Genomic DNA, 17,309 nt, shown 5'->3' on the forward strand with positions numbered 1-17,309 from the left:
AAAGTTATTGCTTCCAACTAAGGAAAAGGTTGCTCAACAGCAAGTCACATGGGTATCTGAAAAACACTGGAAAGAGATCTCAAGTACAGCATTTTTAGCTGATATATCCTATCTGTATTTTTACAAGAAAGACACAACTGGAGACATGATTACAATATAAATTATGCAAGAGTATGGATAATTATTGTGAAAGATTAACATTTTTGTTAATGTAGAAAACTGAACTTTTTCAGTGCTGTACCAGGAACAAGTATCTGCAGTGTGGCTAAGGCTTTTCTTAAATCTGTTTCCGAACATATTTTTTTTGTTGACAAAAGCAGCCTGTAAAAGCAGGACATTTCCATTTTTGTGAAGAAATCTACCTTTCAACTAAGTATCCTCTTTTTTTTTTTTCATTCTTCTCCAAAGATGTGTAGTAACAATCATAATTGATTCCATATACTATTCTATCCTGCATCTTGGTATACGATTGTCAGGAACAACCCCATCAAGCATATATTTATAACATTTTTTTCACTGATACAGCATCCTTCATTTGAGATTCTCAAGGCTTTTCACAATTGTAGAAAGGTATTGGATTATGGATAGGAAAATGAAGCCATAGGAAATGATGGTTTGGACAACAGTGTCTCCCTGTGGCACTGTGACTGTTACTGTTATTACTTGTTGTTTGTTAAACATCACCAGTGAAAACTTCAAAACACAGGAAAAAGAAAGTTATTGTCCTTGCCCTTTGATTTATAAGCAGAGACTCGGTTTATTAAACACATTACAATATACAAAATATTCCTCAAAATATTAGAGTGTTGAAATCAGCACAAGTATATAAAACTGAATGAGTTTTGCTATATTATATCAAAGGTCTTTGTTTTATCTTCTGATGCTCACAGGACAAACAGTGTACCAGCAAACAATCTGCATAAAGTCAGGACCATATTGGTCTGAAACAGTACATCTCATGGTGGAACCAAAGGTCCAGATTTTATTATGGTACTGAATGGAATATTAACATACATGTTTTACTCAGTGTTTTCAAATGTTCAATCATGAATTCCCTGTATATAATCTGCATGATTAATCTGGACATTCTAAAGTTGAAAACTGTAGTTTTGATTAAAGAAAATTTATTCCATGCCTCGTAATCACAAGCTATGTACTTCCTAGAACAATTATAGCTTAAAGTAAACATACAGACTACATACACGGTGTACAGTACTCTGGCAGTTGCGTTTGCTTCTACTTCTCACAGCTAGATCCATAAATACTGTTCCAGAAAACATTCAAAGGGTAGAAATACAGTGTACTTCAGTTTTTCTATGTGAGTGATATAAATGCTCATGTTTAAGTTTCATTTTGTAATTTGGGATGCTGAACTAAGGTTGTTCATTTTGTGATTTATGTTGAAAGCCAAGGGTTTCAGACAGTGCTTAGAGCACTAAAAAAAAACAATGGGACTGTTCCAAAATGAACAAGATTTGGAAGTCAGCAGTCAATGTCTCTCCCGGTTGCAAAATATTGCCACCATTAAAAAAAGGAGGTCCCAGGAAATTCTCAGCTTATAGTAAGGGTAAGGAAACCCAAAACATGCTGAAGTGCACAGTCCATGAGTGGAAAATTGCAGATCTAACAAGCAAAAGCTCCAGAGGCAGTTTTCTCTGCTGTGTAGAAACTCAAAGTGTTCAGCAGCATCTTTGTAGGTTTTTGAGACAGAGCTGATTCTTACTAAAAGCGGACCTATGACTATTCACTGAACAAAAAATAAAAAAGGAAGATTGCATACAACTACATGCTATCACAAAGCACTGATCTGGATGGACATGCAAATGGCAGCAAAGAAAGGTTTACATGTAAAATGCTTTATTGTGGCTTATCTTGAAACTTTTAAAAATTTTTTGTTTGTTTGTTCTACTTCTGGTATTACCCAGCCTCTTCAGTTGTTCATTCACCCACCATATAAGTTACACCTACTTACACTCACTTTCCAAACGGTAAAGTTTTGTAAAGTTCACACTGACACCTTCTCTGAATTGGGGTAAAAATGCATAAGTAGGCATATTTTTTTTTCTCAATGGCTGTTATTTCTATAAAAGACAAAATTTTGCTATTTGCAATTCTTCCCTATAAAGCCGAGCAATTTCAGTTTTCTAACTTTTTCTAAAATCCTAGAATTGCATCTACAGTATTAGAATTTAGAATTATCTCCTCTATGCAGCTGAGCAAGTTCAATAATAATTTATTTTCATTTAACTAGAAAATCACATTAGTATCACTTTTAGTAGTCAGTTGTTTACTGCTTTAACAACCAGTACTGTGAAAAAAATGATGTTGCTTATGTTTCCTCTTTGTTAGTATCAGTCCCTAATGTGCCCAACTCTCATTTGCTTACTAGCAAAAGATTTCACCTTTGTCAGCACTGCAAAGCCCATACTGTTGTGAAAAAGCAAACTGCAACCTATTCAGACTCTTGCACCATCAGCAAAGCTTTGGGCGAAGTTCTCCTGATTGTGATGCTCAGCTATACTGAACAGTCCCTTGCTTTGGAACAGAGTGTGTTGTCACTCCTGCCAGCACGAGCTTTCCGGTGTTTAACCCTTCATTGCAACAGTGCGCTTGAAGGCAATTTAAGCCTTCAACGGAACAGTGAATAATCACAGAATCATAGAATTATAGAATGGTTAGGGTTGGAAGGGTCATCTAGTCCAAACCCCCTGCAAGGAGCAGGGACATCTCCAACCAGATCAGGTTGCTCAGAGCCCAGTCCAACCTGGCCTTGAATGTTTCCAGGGGTGGGGCATCCACTGCCTCTCTGGGCAACCTGTGCCAGTGCTCTACAACCCTCATAGTAAAAATTTTTTTTCCTTATATCTAATCTAAATCTACCTCCCTCTGAGTGATTTATCCTTTCTAGTCACCACTTGTGAGGCTGCAGCTGGAATACTGCTTCAAGTTTCAGGCTCCCCAGAGTAAAAAGACATTGACATACTGTAGTGAGTCCATCGGAAGACGATCAAGACGATAAGCTGACCAAAGCACATGACAAACAACAAAAAGCCGAAAGAAATTGGCTTGCTCAGCCCTGAGATTACAAGGTTAAGGTTGGGGCGGGGGTGGGGGGTGGGGACGGGTGGAATCTTACAGCTATCTTTAACTACCTCATGCAAATATAGAGAGAAAACAGTCAAACTCATCTTGAAGAGGCAGGTATAGGACAAAAAGTAACAAATATAAAGTTACAGCAGGGAAATTTTTATTAGATATAAGGATTTGTTTGTTTTGTGAAAGCAGTCAAACATCAGAACAAGTAGCCAGGAAAAGCTGTGGTTTTGTCACACTTGGAGATATTCAGAACGTAACTGGAAAAGGCCCTCCCTGAGCAACCTCATCTAGATTAGTCCTGCTTTGAGCAGGGATTGGATCAGATGACCTCCAGAGGTCCCTTCCAATCTAAATTTTTCTATGTTTCTATAATTTCATTATTTTAACTTAGAGAAATAACTGAGATGATCAAGAGATAATTTCTTGAGCTTCCATTTCCTATGAATTGCTCCTGAAATGAGAAATAAGGTTATAGAAGAAAGGTAACTTCCCTTGGGTGAAGGCACAAAGATTTTAGTTCCTTTTAGTTGTGGAAACAGTCACAATGACTTACACTTATATTCTTGTAAATGAAAGAAGAGAAGGTACAGTACTTAAATGTGAAACAAACAAAGAAAACTGTAAAAACCTACTGGCATTTACAAATGATACTGAAAGAGAGAAGGCCTGTAGCCAAAAGGAGGATTGTACTCTGTCTTAAGAAATAAGCCCAGCCTGGTTATTTACGGGTCAAACCTCCAAACCACTATTCACCCTCTGATCTTGCCGAGAGTATTTGTCAACACTGATATACTCCTTTCTTCAGTTTTCAGAGCCAGTCCCTTGTTTAGCAATTGCTAAACTGACTGCTACATCACGTTTACTAAACAGTGCTCAAGGAAAAGGCAGATCACCTCCACGGGAAGATGCATTTCCACAGCGCGCTGCTCTTCCTCACTACTAAAAGCTGGCACCCAAGTTGCTGCATTACTTTCCAAGGTCCAGCCTCACTGGGATTGATGAACAAGTATCAAAGAACTGGAGCTGGATGTCTCAGTTTGTCTGCTTCTCCTGCTACTTCAAGTACCACAACAAATACAGCTAACAGTTATCAAGTTCCCCTGGCTGTGATCCTGCTTGACCTCGGGAGGGACAAAATAACTTACTTCCTTTTCCTTGCCACTCCCTCTTCCTTCAGTCGCTTCATATCACAGACAGACAAAGCAAAATCTGGCCTTACACGTATATATACTTTCCAAATATTTACACAGATATTCTAAAGTTAGGAAGAAATTTATTTGCAGCAATGTCAGCAAATAGTAAACTATTTCAGCAAAGATTCACACAGTTCAAGAAAGAACTCAGGGAGAGAGGAGATAATTGTCTTTCGTATCCTGTACAATAAGGTTTGGGATGCATGGACCAAAATCCAAAACTTTTTTCACTGAGATCAAGTAAGGTTGTTGCTGGATTCAAAAAGTAAGAGGAAGATACTAGCGTTTCTTCTCTGGTAACCTTCACAGCAGACAAACCACATCAAGTAGTATAAATACAACCAACTAATAAACAGAAAGCCAATCAATTGTCTAATTTTCATCTGTCATTGTCTAATTTTCATCTGTCATTCCTAGATCTCTTGTACCAGTTCTGTAACTTTATCTAGTCTTCTATTTTCTGTTCACTTTGTTATTTTCTCCTCAAAAAAAAAATGAGGAGATGATGATATTTTATATTACTGTTTGGCTATTGTGCTGAACTAACAGCTATTGTGTATGAATTGTTGGGCATTACACAAAGGGAATACAGTAAATACTGTTTTTAAACAAAACCTGCAAGGGTACCAGTATGTATTCAAGTCTTTTACGTTGTTCTTTTTAAAAATTTGGATAGCTATCCGAGCAACGGATATCATCTACCTGGACTTGTGCAAAGCTTTTGACACTGTCCTGCACGACATCCTTCTCTCTAAACTAGAGAGACGTGGGTTTGATGGATGGACCACTCGGTGGATAAGGAGTTGGCTGGATGGCCACACTCAGAGAGTGGTGGTCAACGGCTCAATGTCCAAGTGGAGACCGGTCACGAGTGGCGTCCCTCAGGGGTCTGTGCTGGGCCCGGCCCTGTTCAACATCTTTGTAGGCGACATGGACAGTGGGGTAGAGTGCACCCTCAGCAAGTTCGCCGATGACACCAAGTTGTGTGGTGCCGTCGACACATTGGAAGGGAGGGATGCCATCCAGAGGGACCTTGACAGGCTGGAGAGGTGGGCCCGTGCCAACCTCATGAAGTTCAACCAGGCCAAGTGCAAGGTCCTGCACCTGGGTCATGGCAATCCCAGGCACAAATACAGGCTGGGCGGGGAATGGATTGAGAGCAGCCCTGAGGAGAAGGACTTGAGAGTGATGGTGGACGAGAAGCCCAACATGAGCTGGCAATGCGCCCTTGCGGCCCAGAAGTCCAACCGCATCCTGGGCTGCATCAAGAGAAGCGTGACTAGCAGGTCGAGGGAGGTGATTCTCCCCCTCTACTCTGCCCTGGTGAGACCCCACCTGGAGTACTGTGTCCAGCTCTGGAGCCCCCAGCATAAGGACATGGACCAGTTGGAGAAGGTCCAGAGAAGGGCCACGAAGATGATAAGAGGGCTGGAGCACCTCTCCTATGAGGACAGGCTGAGAGAGTTGGGGCTGTTCAGCCTGGAGAAGAGGAGGCTCCGGGGAGACCTGATAGCGGTCTTCCAGTACCTCAAAGGGGCCTACAAGAAAGATGGGGAGAGGCTGTTCAGTAGGGCCTGTTGCGATAGGACAAGGGGTAATGGTTTTAAAATAGAGGGGGGTAGGTTTAGGATATTAGGAAATTAGGATATTAGGAAAAATTTTTTACAATGAGGGTTGTGGAACACTGTAACAGGTTGCCCAGAGAGGTCGTGGAAGCCCCATCCCTGGAAACGTTCAAGGCCAGGCTGGATGGGGCTCTGAGCAACCTAATCTGGTTGGAGATGTCTCTGCTCCTTGCAGGGTGGTTGGGCTAGATGACCTTTGAAGGTCCCTTCCAACCCTAACCATTCTGTGATTCTATGATTCTAAATTCATTGGATTGTCTTGTAGTCTAGACTATTTGTGTGCTGCTTCTATGATTTATACAAGCATATGCATTATATATATTAACATTGTATAACTGTATAAAACAACAAATTATTATTTATTTGCTGAAACAGATAAATGCAAAACTACATTTAGACACAAAAGAATATGGAAAAATATATGAGGATGTATGCGAAAAATAATCATGTTTATATTCCGTAAGTGAGATTCGCTTACGGAAGTGAAGCTCTGGTCAGAAGAGCAGGATGAGTCTACAGGACAGTTTAGCAGTTACGTAGGCATTCAAAACAAGACTTAACCAGGAAGTAGCAGGTAGATGAATTTCATCTTGGTGGGAATAACTGGGCTAGAGAAGGCCCAGTTCGTTGATCTAGCACTCTTCCTACACCTTAACTTGTTATCACTCCCTATCTCCTCCAGCCATCCAAATGAAGGGGCAATGCACCTCATGCTTCTCAAATTTTCTAGAGCATGTGGAATAGAAATAATCAGTTTTTAATCAGAAAATGAAGCAAAAATTCATAGAGAACATACAAAGATACGCTATGGTGACTGGGATAATGTTTGTTCTTACTTGTCATACATATGGCTTCTATCTCTATCAAAATACAAATGGCACTTTGTTTAGGGATCTCCTTTATACCATAAGTCTTCTGGGGCATGACTTGCATGTTGTGTTGGAAATTCTACTGATGAGACTAAAATACCGTTTTGAAGTAGGGAATGTCACCAGGTGAAGGTTTACATCGAGAAGCCAATGTAGACTCTGCGGCTAACAGTTATGACTCTGTTCTCAACAATGAACTAATTCTCCAGCCAGGGAACTTGCAGCCAGCCTAGAGCTTTGGGCTAGTATGGTTAAAGGCAGTATAAGAGGAGATGCTTTCCACAAACAGTAAGTGATTCTACTACTGCTTACAAGAAAGACAAGGAAAGTAGAGAGAAATGTAAAAGTAGTTCCTAGTTTAAGGATGATAATCAAACCCAGGTCTCACAGACTTTGCATGTCTAGTACAGCATTTCTTTTCCAACATCTGTAACATTACCATGATTTCAAGAGAAAAAAATATGTTTAAGAAATTCCTTTGCTAAATGTTTATTCATGGCATTTCTTTCTGATTAATACGTCTAAGAACCAAAGTTTTCATATGCCACCAGACTTCTAGCAGTTGAAATTAAATTTGAGAAGAGTAAAAAAACAGAGGGCTAAGGCAGTGCATACAGCTTTTAAGGCATATATGACAGAAAATGGTACCAGGTATGGGTTTTTATTTCTGGATGCACACCCGATAGACCCACTATTAGTCACTAAGCAGACAAAAGCCATTCTGAATTTGGGCCAGAAGCTAAACTATGAGTGTACCTCTAGAAAAGGCATGTATCAGGTATGAGGGGAGAAATGTCCAACTAAACAATGTACTTTAGGTAACAGAATTTCATAGAACAGAATCCATAGAAGGGTTGGAAGGGACCTTTAAAGGTCATCTAGTCCAAACCTCCTGCAAGGAGCAGGGACATCTCCAACCAGATCAGGTTGCTCAGAGCCCCATCCAACCTGGCCTTGAACGTTTCCAGGGATGGGGCATCCACCACCTCTCTGGGCAACCTGTTCCAGTGCTCTATTACCCTCATTGTGGATTTTTTTTCCTTATATCAAGTCTGAATCTGCTTCTTTCTATTTTAAAACCATTACCCCCTTGTCCTATCAAAACAGGCCCTGCTAAAGAGTTTCTCTGCAGAGAAAGAGAGAAATGTAAAAGTTTTTCTGCTTCAGTGATATTTTAGGAGTAAGGATAACTTAAGCAAATTGTTGGTAAAATGGAAAGATTGGATTCACAGGCTAGTGCGTATATATATGGCAACAGAAGTGTCCAGCAACATTTTTTAAAATGTGGTCACAACTTGGCTCCTTGATGCATACTCAAGTATCTGAGTAAGTATCCAGAATTTTAAATATGTTTTCATCAGACTTATTAAGTCAGGATTATCTAGTCTTCCTAAAAAAAAAAAAAAGAAATAAATACAATTTAGCTTATTAAAAAAATCCAAACTACCTTACCATTTCTGCAGACTAAAAATTAAGCACTGAAAAAGTTGTATTTATACATGTACTGGGAGCATTTACAAAACAATGTAAGGGCACTTGACAGTTTGTGTTTCATAGTTTTTTGTTTTCTTTTTCTTTAGTGACATTAGGAAAAAAACAGAAGGACAAAATCACGTTTTCCAAAACATCTCAGTTTATTAGTGAAATCAGTAATTAACCCAACTTGAAAGGGGATAGATTTTTATTTCCTTGTAAGTAACATTCTAGCTAATTCAACTGAATACCATTTAATCCCTGACAAAAATCTGCAAAGCCCTACATATTCGACATTTCTGAGGTTCAGAAGTACAAAGAAAACATGTAAAAATCATGACCTGTATGGCACCACTTCCCCTTACATTTTTCCTTTGGCCGTACGGTAGAGTGCACCCTCCTTCTCATTAATAAGATCATTGCAACCCTTAAACAGTGTCTGCACGTTTTCATACTGTTGCCAGGCTGGGAACAGTTGCAGCAGTGCAGCTCTAGCTCCGAGGGTGCTGAGGATGATGCTTGCCAGGGGGGATTAGGGAGAGAGAGCGGCTGCCTGTTAGCAGTCAGGCATGATTCACACAACAGGCTGCATGTTACATAGGCAAAACATGTGGTTTCAAAAAACAGATGCAGCCAACAAGTGCCAACACATTTATTAATTACCACATACTTCCTTTCATGTCTCCCCGCTCATGTTTTGGAAGCATTATGATAATTATTCACAGCATGTTCAGTGCCTCGGGTTTTGTAGAACAGCTATTCAGACACTTAGCTCTTCAACGGGAACAGTTACTTAACACAGATCCTCAACCGGCTTGGAAGCCGGAGCTAGCGGCCCACCGCCCTCCGCAGCCCAGTGCGGCCTGCCGCAGTGTCCCGGCCAGGGGCCCCACGCACAGCTTCCGCAGTGTCCTGGGCACAGGGTGAGGTAAAAGTATAGGTTTGCCCCGGGCTGAGTGTCGCAGGGCTCACCGCCGCGGGCAGGCTCAGCGGCCCCGCCGGCGAAATGGCGAGACGGCTGGCGGGGCCCAGGACAGGCCGCGTCACCATGGCAACACCCGGGCAACCAGGAACGGGGCCGCGGCTGGAAGGTAAAGCGCATGCGCCGCGCCGTTTCCCCTTCCCCCTCCCCTCGGTATCTCCGGGAACGGAGCGACGCTTACAGTAAGCGCATGCGCCAAGAGGATTCGGCGGCGCATGCGCCCTGTCACTCTTTCTCCGGCGTGGATGGCTCGGTGGGGTGGGTAGGGGACCGCGGGGGGCGGGGGCGGGGAGCCGAGCCGAATGGAAACCGGAAGCGGAAGCGCCGCGCGCAAGTAAACCGCTTTTCCCTTCAGTCAGGCGGATTCTCCCGTGCTTACCCCCCCCTCTCCTCCCCGCCCGCGCGCCTGGCCTCGCTCCGCGGCGCCGAGCCCCAACCGCCCGAACTGCCGCCAGCCCGCGGCCCCGCCCCGCCCAACCGCCGGCCGGTCGGCAGCGAGCGAGCGAGCGGCCGCCAGCCGGAGGAGGGGCTCCTGCCCTCCGCGCCGCCGCCCTCGCTCCGTGGAGGCGCTGCCGGGCCCCTCGCCGCCTCGCCCGCCCTCCCGCCCGCGTCTCTGCTAGGCGGCCGCGATGTCTGACAAGGAGTTCATGTGGGCCCTCAAAAACGGAGACCTCGATGAGGTGAAGGACTACGTGGCCAAGGTAGGAGGCGGCGAGGGCCCGGGATGGGCGAGGCCGCGCTGTGGGCTAAGGAGGGAGGGATGTGCTCGGAGCCCTCCGCAGGGCCCTCCGTTCGGGGACCGGCCGGGTGGGACTGGGGAAGTGGCAGGAACCGCGGCCTGCCTGGAGACAGGGCTCTTCGAGGGCTTCCCGCGGTGGTGAGCGACCGGGCGGTAGGGCGCAGTTCCCCTCCCCCCTCCTGGCCGCCTTCTCAATTCCTGGCCTTCCTCCTTTGTCATCTGCCGCCCTTCTGCCCCGCCATCGACCCTCCTGCGTGTAGCTGAAGTTATTTTATGTTAGTACGTGAAACTTTCTGGATTGCCAGACAACATCCTAGTCCTGCCTCGCTGATCTTGTGTATATATGCATATTTGTGGCCTCGGTTTGGTTATCCTTCCTCTCTGTGCCTCAAGGCTCATCCTTAATAGGGTGATGCTAAGCTACCGGGTGTGTTGAGGCTTAATTAATTAACCTTCTGTGAAGTGTTTTGATATCTAGTTAGGTTGAGTGCTGCAGGAACAGTAGATACCTGTGTAATGGGTGAAAAGTCTTCAGCTATGTATGTTGCATTTGGAGACTGGGTTCTGTCCTCACTTGCTTTCATTTGTCAATGAGGTTGGTGGGAAAAGTGCATGTACATAAGGGCAAGGTTCTGCTTGGGTGAATCCTTAGTATTCAGGAATATCATCTTGAAAGTGTTACATCAGAGCAGAGGTTTACATGTGATGTAACTATAATTACTTAGATCTCCCAACAAGTTAATGATTGTATTTGGGTGCTTGACACCTGCTGACATATCTTGCTGTGATGGCTTAAGTTCTTCCTACTCCAGTTGTCAACTTTGGTTTAAAGTTACCCAAACTTGTAGCGTTCTTGGCAAAAAGAAGTGCGTGCAAGTACTTGGAGCTGCTTTAGTACAAAGTCCAACAGCTTAGCTTGAATAGTTTTCTCTGACAGTTTCAGCTAAGCTACTGGACTTTGCATCAAAGTGGCTGTGCACTCACATGCTCTGCTCTGTCTGTAAATGATAGAGGTAATAACTGGAAATAATATAATTGTCCCACTTCAGCTGTTTGTTAGTGATCATGTACCTGTGTCAATGTAATAAAGCTGGATACTACATTGATGTGTCTTACTTCCTCTCAGCTTTGAGGGCCTCCAGAGTGTATCAGCAGCAGATTTAGATTATTGCTACAGCTTTTACAGGAATTACATATATATGTAGAGAACTCACTGTACACTAGTGATTAATACATTCTTTGTGTATCTATTGCTGAGGCAAAAACTTTGGCAGTAACCATCTTGAGTCAGTTTATATCTACAAGATCACTGCAGTACTAATTGCAGAGCTTTTTTTTTTTTTGTATTCCCACCCTTTCTTAGTGGGACTGCAACTCATGTAGCAAATGGATTTATGTGATCACTCCTCATCCGCTTCAGTGCAAAGTCAAATACTTAGTTCCATCTGCTACTGAAAAGGCTGGATGATGCTATAGTAAAGAGGCTGAAGGCCATCATCTCACTTTAGTAATGAGGTAGAAATCTTTAAAAGAGAGATACTGTCTGTGGTTAGAAGAATACAGTAAAAGCAGCCTACAGTCCTTGAACAATCTTACATTTTAGAATTGCTCCTGATGTAGAAAGTGAACAAGTTATGGGAGTTTTCTGGTTACTTGTGACCTAATCTTGTTCATTCTTTTCCCCACTTGTAAGTATGCTTTCTGTCATCAGCCTGTTAAGCATCCTACTTGCCAGTAACACGAGAAGTCTAATGTTTGGGTTTTTTTTTCAGTCGGTTGTGTTGCTTCACAGATAATGGGCTAGTAAATTCTTAGCCTGGTTTCCTGTGCAAACAAAGCTTATATGACTGTCTTCCTTCCTAATGGTTTGCTTGGGCTTTTTTTTTTTTTTTTTTCTGGTGGGCGGGGGGGGGTGGATAATTTTTGGTAAGCTTTGCAGGGTTACAGGTAGAGACTGGTGGATTTTGTGAAACTAAATGAAGTAGAGGGAAGTACCTTCAGGGAAGAAAAGAGTACAAGACTGAGCTTATGTTTTACTGCACAACAGGAAATGTGTGTTAAGGAGAGGCAAGAGAACTCTAAATCCTCTGACTGTAGAAGAAGCCTCGCTTGGAACTTCACATTCTTGGTTCCTAAATTAATGGAATGTGTGAGGGCAAATCATGCTTTGATAGTTACAGTTCTCAGAAAAGGTATTTTTTTCTGTGCTGCGTGTTTTATTTTGACTGTTTTCCTTATCAGTTATATGGCTTCTGCTCCCTTCTGCTTTCCTGTTCTAAATATGACTTAATGTTTGAGAATTTTACTTATATAAACTTTACAGGGAGAGATAATTTATACTACTGCAATGTGAGAGACAGCCTCATATATCTCACAGTCTGCATCTTCCTAAAATTTTCTTGTCTGTGTTCCTTAAACTTTTTATTTCCAACTTTCCACTTGTTTTGTTTCTTCTTCTAGTCTTGTTTTCACGTTACTTAATTGGAAACAATATAGCTTTTAACGATAATCTTGCCATTTTGCTGCCAATTACACCATAAAGCGTTGATTTTCTTTCATATCTGAATAGTAGGGCTTGAAATGCTAACTGTATGACCCTAGGCACTTTAAAAATAATAGTATAAATGGATGTCATCAGTGGGGCTGTAAGAGTTGAACTCTGATAATCAGTCATGGCTTTTCTTCACTTGTGTGTAATAAACTGTGGAGGGTTTGTCTTTGCAGTCATTAGTATCTCTTGTTTTAATCTCAGGTTTGGGTACCAAGTACCAGGAAGAAGGTAGCTTAATGGCTCTCAGACTTTGATTCAAACAGGAGATGGAACTTACAGCATAATGTGAAAACCTTTCTTTTCAATGGCATGGTTTATCCTCTTAAGTAGAGAAAGTCTATGCCACTTCACAGTTCTTGGATGAAGAAAGGATACAGAGACAGAAGGAAGAGTCTTCATTTGCATTGTATGTATTTCTGTGTAAAGAGATCTTGCATTCTCCTAAAGATACTTTCTTCAGAAAGAATCTTTAGCAGAATTAGGAGTTCAGAGGGGTGGCAATGAAACAGACAAATGCCAAATGATACCACTTTGTTGCTCAGCAAAAGTGATGTTGGTGCTGCCAGTTGGTGTATTTGGAAGACATTGTTGGCTTCTACTTGATAAAAATGTTAAAGATTACTTGTGTAGTTAGAATAGTCCTGTAAGACTAATTTCTTTTTTATAAAAAAAGTCTTACTAGTCTCTACATTTCTTGACTAGTAATCATGTCAACTTTTTCTTTATGGTAGATGTTAATTTCTACTCAAGTACTGTAGTTAGTATTATGCTAGCAGTTAAGTATGGTGTCATCTATTTTTTATGATGACTAGATTAAAAAGTAGTTTTTACTGTTTACTTTCTTTGCCTTTCTTTTTGAATATAGCCAGCATATGTTGGCTTCAGAGGTGTCTTTGCAGGAATTGAAGGAATTCTGCGCTCTTCCCACGTACATCCACTCAAATTTTTAAAATTCCACAAGAAAGCCGAAGCTTTCATGGGAACAGATGAATCAAATGTGCAGTTAAATGGGTGAGGAGGACCCACGCAGTTTAGAGAAAATTGCTTCCCTCAACGGAGGGAGCAGGAGGTTAAAAAGTACTAGTTAGAAGAAGAGCAGGGTATATTAAGCCTACTGAACTTCTTAACATTAATGGTGTTTGCTCTTTTTCCCTCTTTTTATCCTTATTCCCCAGTGGAATGAGATAAGCTGTATAATTGCTTAAAAAGACTTCTCTATCAAAATGTACATGTAATATTTCCAGTCAGCAGTAGATTTCTCAGGCTAAGTATAATTCCTGTTCAGTCAATAGGCACAAATTTTTTTGGCAAGATAAACTTGGATTTGTAGGAAACAGGTTACAATAAATGTTTGTTCTAGAGTAATTTAATCTCGTATAGTTTAACTGAGAATTCCTCACTTTGTGAGCTGCTCTGATCCCCTACATTGTTGCTTCTTATACATACCACTACTTACAGCGATGTTTGGTAAATCAGCTAACCTGATACTATAAGAAGATAGGACAGTCAACCAAACTGGAAGCACCAGATTTTTACTGCTGAGGAGACTGTGAGCTTGAAGTGATAGCAGGCTGTGAAACAAATGTTTTTAGGAAGTATGTATATGCTATACTTGCCTAGTATGTATTTCTGGTGTGGAGTCTTATTTTTTAAATAACACAAGCAACAAAAACAAACAAAACTAAATCCCTAGAGGACCTTCAGTAACTCAGCTGAAAAACAGCAACTACCTGTGCATCCTTCAAAAAATTGTGGTTCTAGAGTCTTGCAGCTCTTTGGGATATAGTGACGTTTGAATATGTGTCTTCAGAAATAAGGAAGACTTGACTACTGCAAAACTAACTGGAGAGACTAAAACAAAAACTGTTTAGAAATAAAAAGGGGTAGCAGTCAAGGGTATAGTTAAGGTCTAAGTGTTGTGAAAAAGAGAAGACACTTGAATATGTCTGGGAGAAGAATGATTAGAATGGAGAAATAAAAAGCTTTAATTTTTGGGAGGTAACCTCTGTTCTTCTGAGCTTCTATTTAAATGACTTCTCCTTCAGGAGCAAACTAAGTGAAAACTAACACTTCACTGGTCATTGTGTATGGGTGAATTACTTCAGTTACAGATTAACCATACCATGGATACTTCAAAATTCATCTTCTCTCACTATGTTGAATGCTGAAGTGCAGCTCATTATTATAGCTACTTTGATATCTGGATCGCCTCTGGGTCGGAAACAGTTTTCGTGCTTTTAAGTGACAACCTGAAAGCTGTGCTGGATTACAGTGTAGTGTAAGTATACATCAGTAACTTGTTCAGGAGCTTCTCAGGGCTAGCACTGACCTGGGAGCTGCTGGACTGAGTCTATCCCCTGTGGAGCCCATCAGATGTCTCTGTATTGTAACTCCTCAGTGTTGTGCCAATACTTGTACTATGTAGGTTTTTCTTTGTCTGGAGTATTCTAGGCCTTCTATTAATTTTCATCTGGATAACTGTTGAGAGTGCTGGAGTGTGATTGCTAAAGATACAGTTTAGTCTTACTGCTCAGTACCACCTCAACTTTGTGTTCCATTTATATTTTGTGAATTTGAACATGATTACCTAAATAAGACAGCTGCTTACTACTGTAACTTGCTGTTAGCAGGTCTGTATTTACAGCAGAGTTACTCTTAACTAAAATGCCAGGAATGTACTGAAAGAATTTTCAGAAGAATACAGCATGGCCGCTACTTTTCAGTAGGGGGCACATTATAATGTGTGGAGCTTATGAAAAACACCTTTTCAGGATGGCTGATTGATTTCCCCAGTCTGATCCAAAGGAGTCTGAAGACATATGGCAAAGAATTGCTCACAAGTATTCCTGGTTTGTGCATCAGTTCTTTACGTAGTTTATAGGAACAGCATGGAGTAACAAACTCACCTGTAAACCTGCCATTGTGGTGGAATGTATGACTCGCTACTGAATTAACATCACAGAATTCTCAAGTCTGTCTGTTTTGTGAGAGTACAGCAATAGCTGATTCTACTGCCATTTGATTCTGAAATGTAAGTGGAGTTCGTTGTAAGACTGATCACAGATCTGGAACTGCTAAATGTCGTAGTATCTTTCTGAGATGTTGATGTCAGACCTATGATCATTTTGTTCATTGAATTGGCTGTGCTCTTCAACTCTTGGTGGCTTTAAGAGATTGCCTAAGTATGTGACTCATGTTTGATGTTTTTATGCTTAAATAAAAAAATAAGTAATTCCTTATTTGTTTCTCTTTGGGCTGTTCTTATTGTGCTGATTTGTCCTGTGTTTGATTGGTGTTTACTGCAAAAAATAGAGATAAAGTGATCAAAATCAGATTTTAGGATGACATTGAATTTAAATTTTTGTTGCTGGAAGTTTTAGTAATGTATTCCATTCCCTAAATTGAAAGTAAATTTTTCTCTTCTGTGAGTATATCTTGTTTTGTCTGAGTGTGTGGTCTTTAGCATATGCTTTACAAAGCATGATAGTACAAAGTTAGGAATAGGTTATGAATAACAAGCGGAGAATTCAGTGGTGTGAGGAAAATACTTAGAGTACCTGTCCTTTTATTCCTGTCCTCCCATATTCTAACCTCATTTTTCCCTCTTGTATCAGTTTTATGTTTGCTAAATCCTTGTTTTTCAAGCCTAGCTCTTGTCTTCCAGTTCAGTTAATTATGATTTCAGCAGAAGAGCATATGGAAGATGAGCTAAGTTTTCTAAAAGTCCAAGACAACAGTTCTGCAGTGGTTTGTATTCTGTCTCCGTTTGGAATAATATGTGGAAAGACGTGTTTAGTTGTGAAGGTTATGCGTTGAATCTTGACTGAGGTACCATGGAAGCGGTGAGTCATGCAGACCACGTAAGTAAAAATACTGAATAAATAGATGTTGCAGCAGTGTGTTAAAATGCATGAATAAGGAATCCCCTAGACAGTTCACAACAGAATGAACAATTTCTATATGCTTGTTCTGAAGGAGCATGTGCTTAGCTGTTAAAGGCTTGAAGGTTAAATATTCTACCCGGTTTAAGCAGAACATACTGGACTTGGAAATGCAGGATTCTCAAGTCCAACAGTTTTTACAAGACTGAAAGGCACTTTAAAGGTGTAGATTAAAGGTTGGAAGAGGAAATTAGGAAAGAGAGAGAGAGAGAGGCAAGGGATGTATAAAATTGTATTGCTTAAGTCACATATTCATTTTTTCTCTGGATCCCCAGCTGAGTGTTCTTAACAGGTTTTTTATGTCTTATGTTTATGCTTGTTTGAGCTTCTGAATGTGCATACAGACAAAAGTGTGAACAAAGTTATTTCTTTGTACCTAACTTTCACACTTCCAAAGTTGAAGGCTTGTATTAAGTTGTTATTAATTTTTCTTCCCCTCCTAGCAAAACTCCACCTTGAATGTTGTATTTACCAGCCACTACAATTCTGTGGAAAGAGGCAGTTGTCACTTACGTAGACGGATCTCCTATTACTAGAACAAAAATGTTAGCTGGAGATAGTAAGTGCCAATAACTGACAGGTCTGTTATATAACAATTGTTTTTCTTACAAGTTGCAATTTCAGCAGTTTTGAACAATTAGATGTTTTTCTGCTTTAGCTCGATACAAATTAGCACAGCTCATATTAAAAAGAACTTGAAATTTTTATTGGATACTGAATATGCTATTGGCTCTTTTCTTTTTACTGCAAATTGACGCTAAAGCCTATGTCAGTTGTAAGCGCCAATGGCAAATTCTTCAATCACATGCCAGAGGTATGGAGGGAAACAATAGTTTCGTT

The 17,309-nt window shown here is 41.0% G+C and overlaps 1 protein-coding gene across 1 annotated transcript in view; it reads left to right on the plus strand.

The window, feature by feature from the left end:
* Positions 1 to 9,566: 9,566 nt before the first annotated feature.
* Positions 9,567 to 17,309, plus strand: part of MTPN (myotrophin) — a 39,684-nt gene continuing 31,941 nt past the window's right edge. Inside the window, exon 1 of the mRNA XM_086754980.1 lies at positions 9,567 to 9,939. Coding sequence (XP_086611106.1) covers positions 9,868 to 9,939 — 72 coding nt within the window. The 5' untranslated portion in view covers positions 9,567 to 9,867. The remainder of the gene's footprint in view (positions 9,940 to 17,309) is intronic.

This window comes from Chlamydotis macqueenii, chromosome 1 (genome assembly GCF_036417535.1).
Source record: "Chlamydotis macqueenii isolate bChlMac1 chromosome 1, bChlMac1.mat, whole genome shotgun sequence".
Classification (NCBI taxonomy): Eukaryota; Metazoa; Chordata; class Aves; order Otidiformes; family Otididae; genus Chlamydotis; species Chlamydotis macqueenii.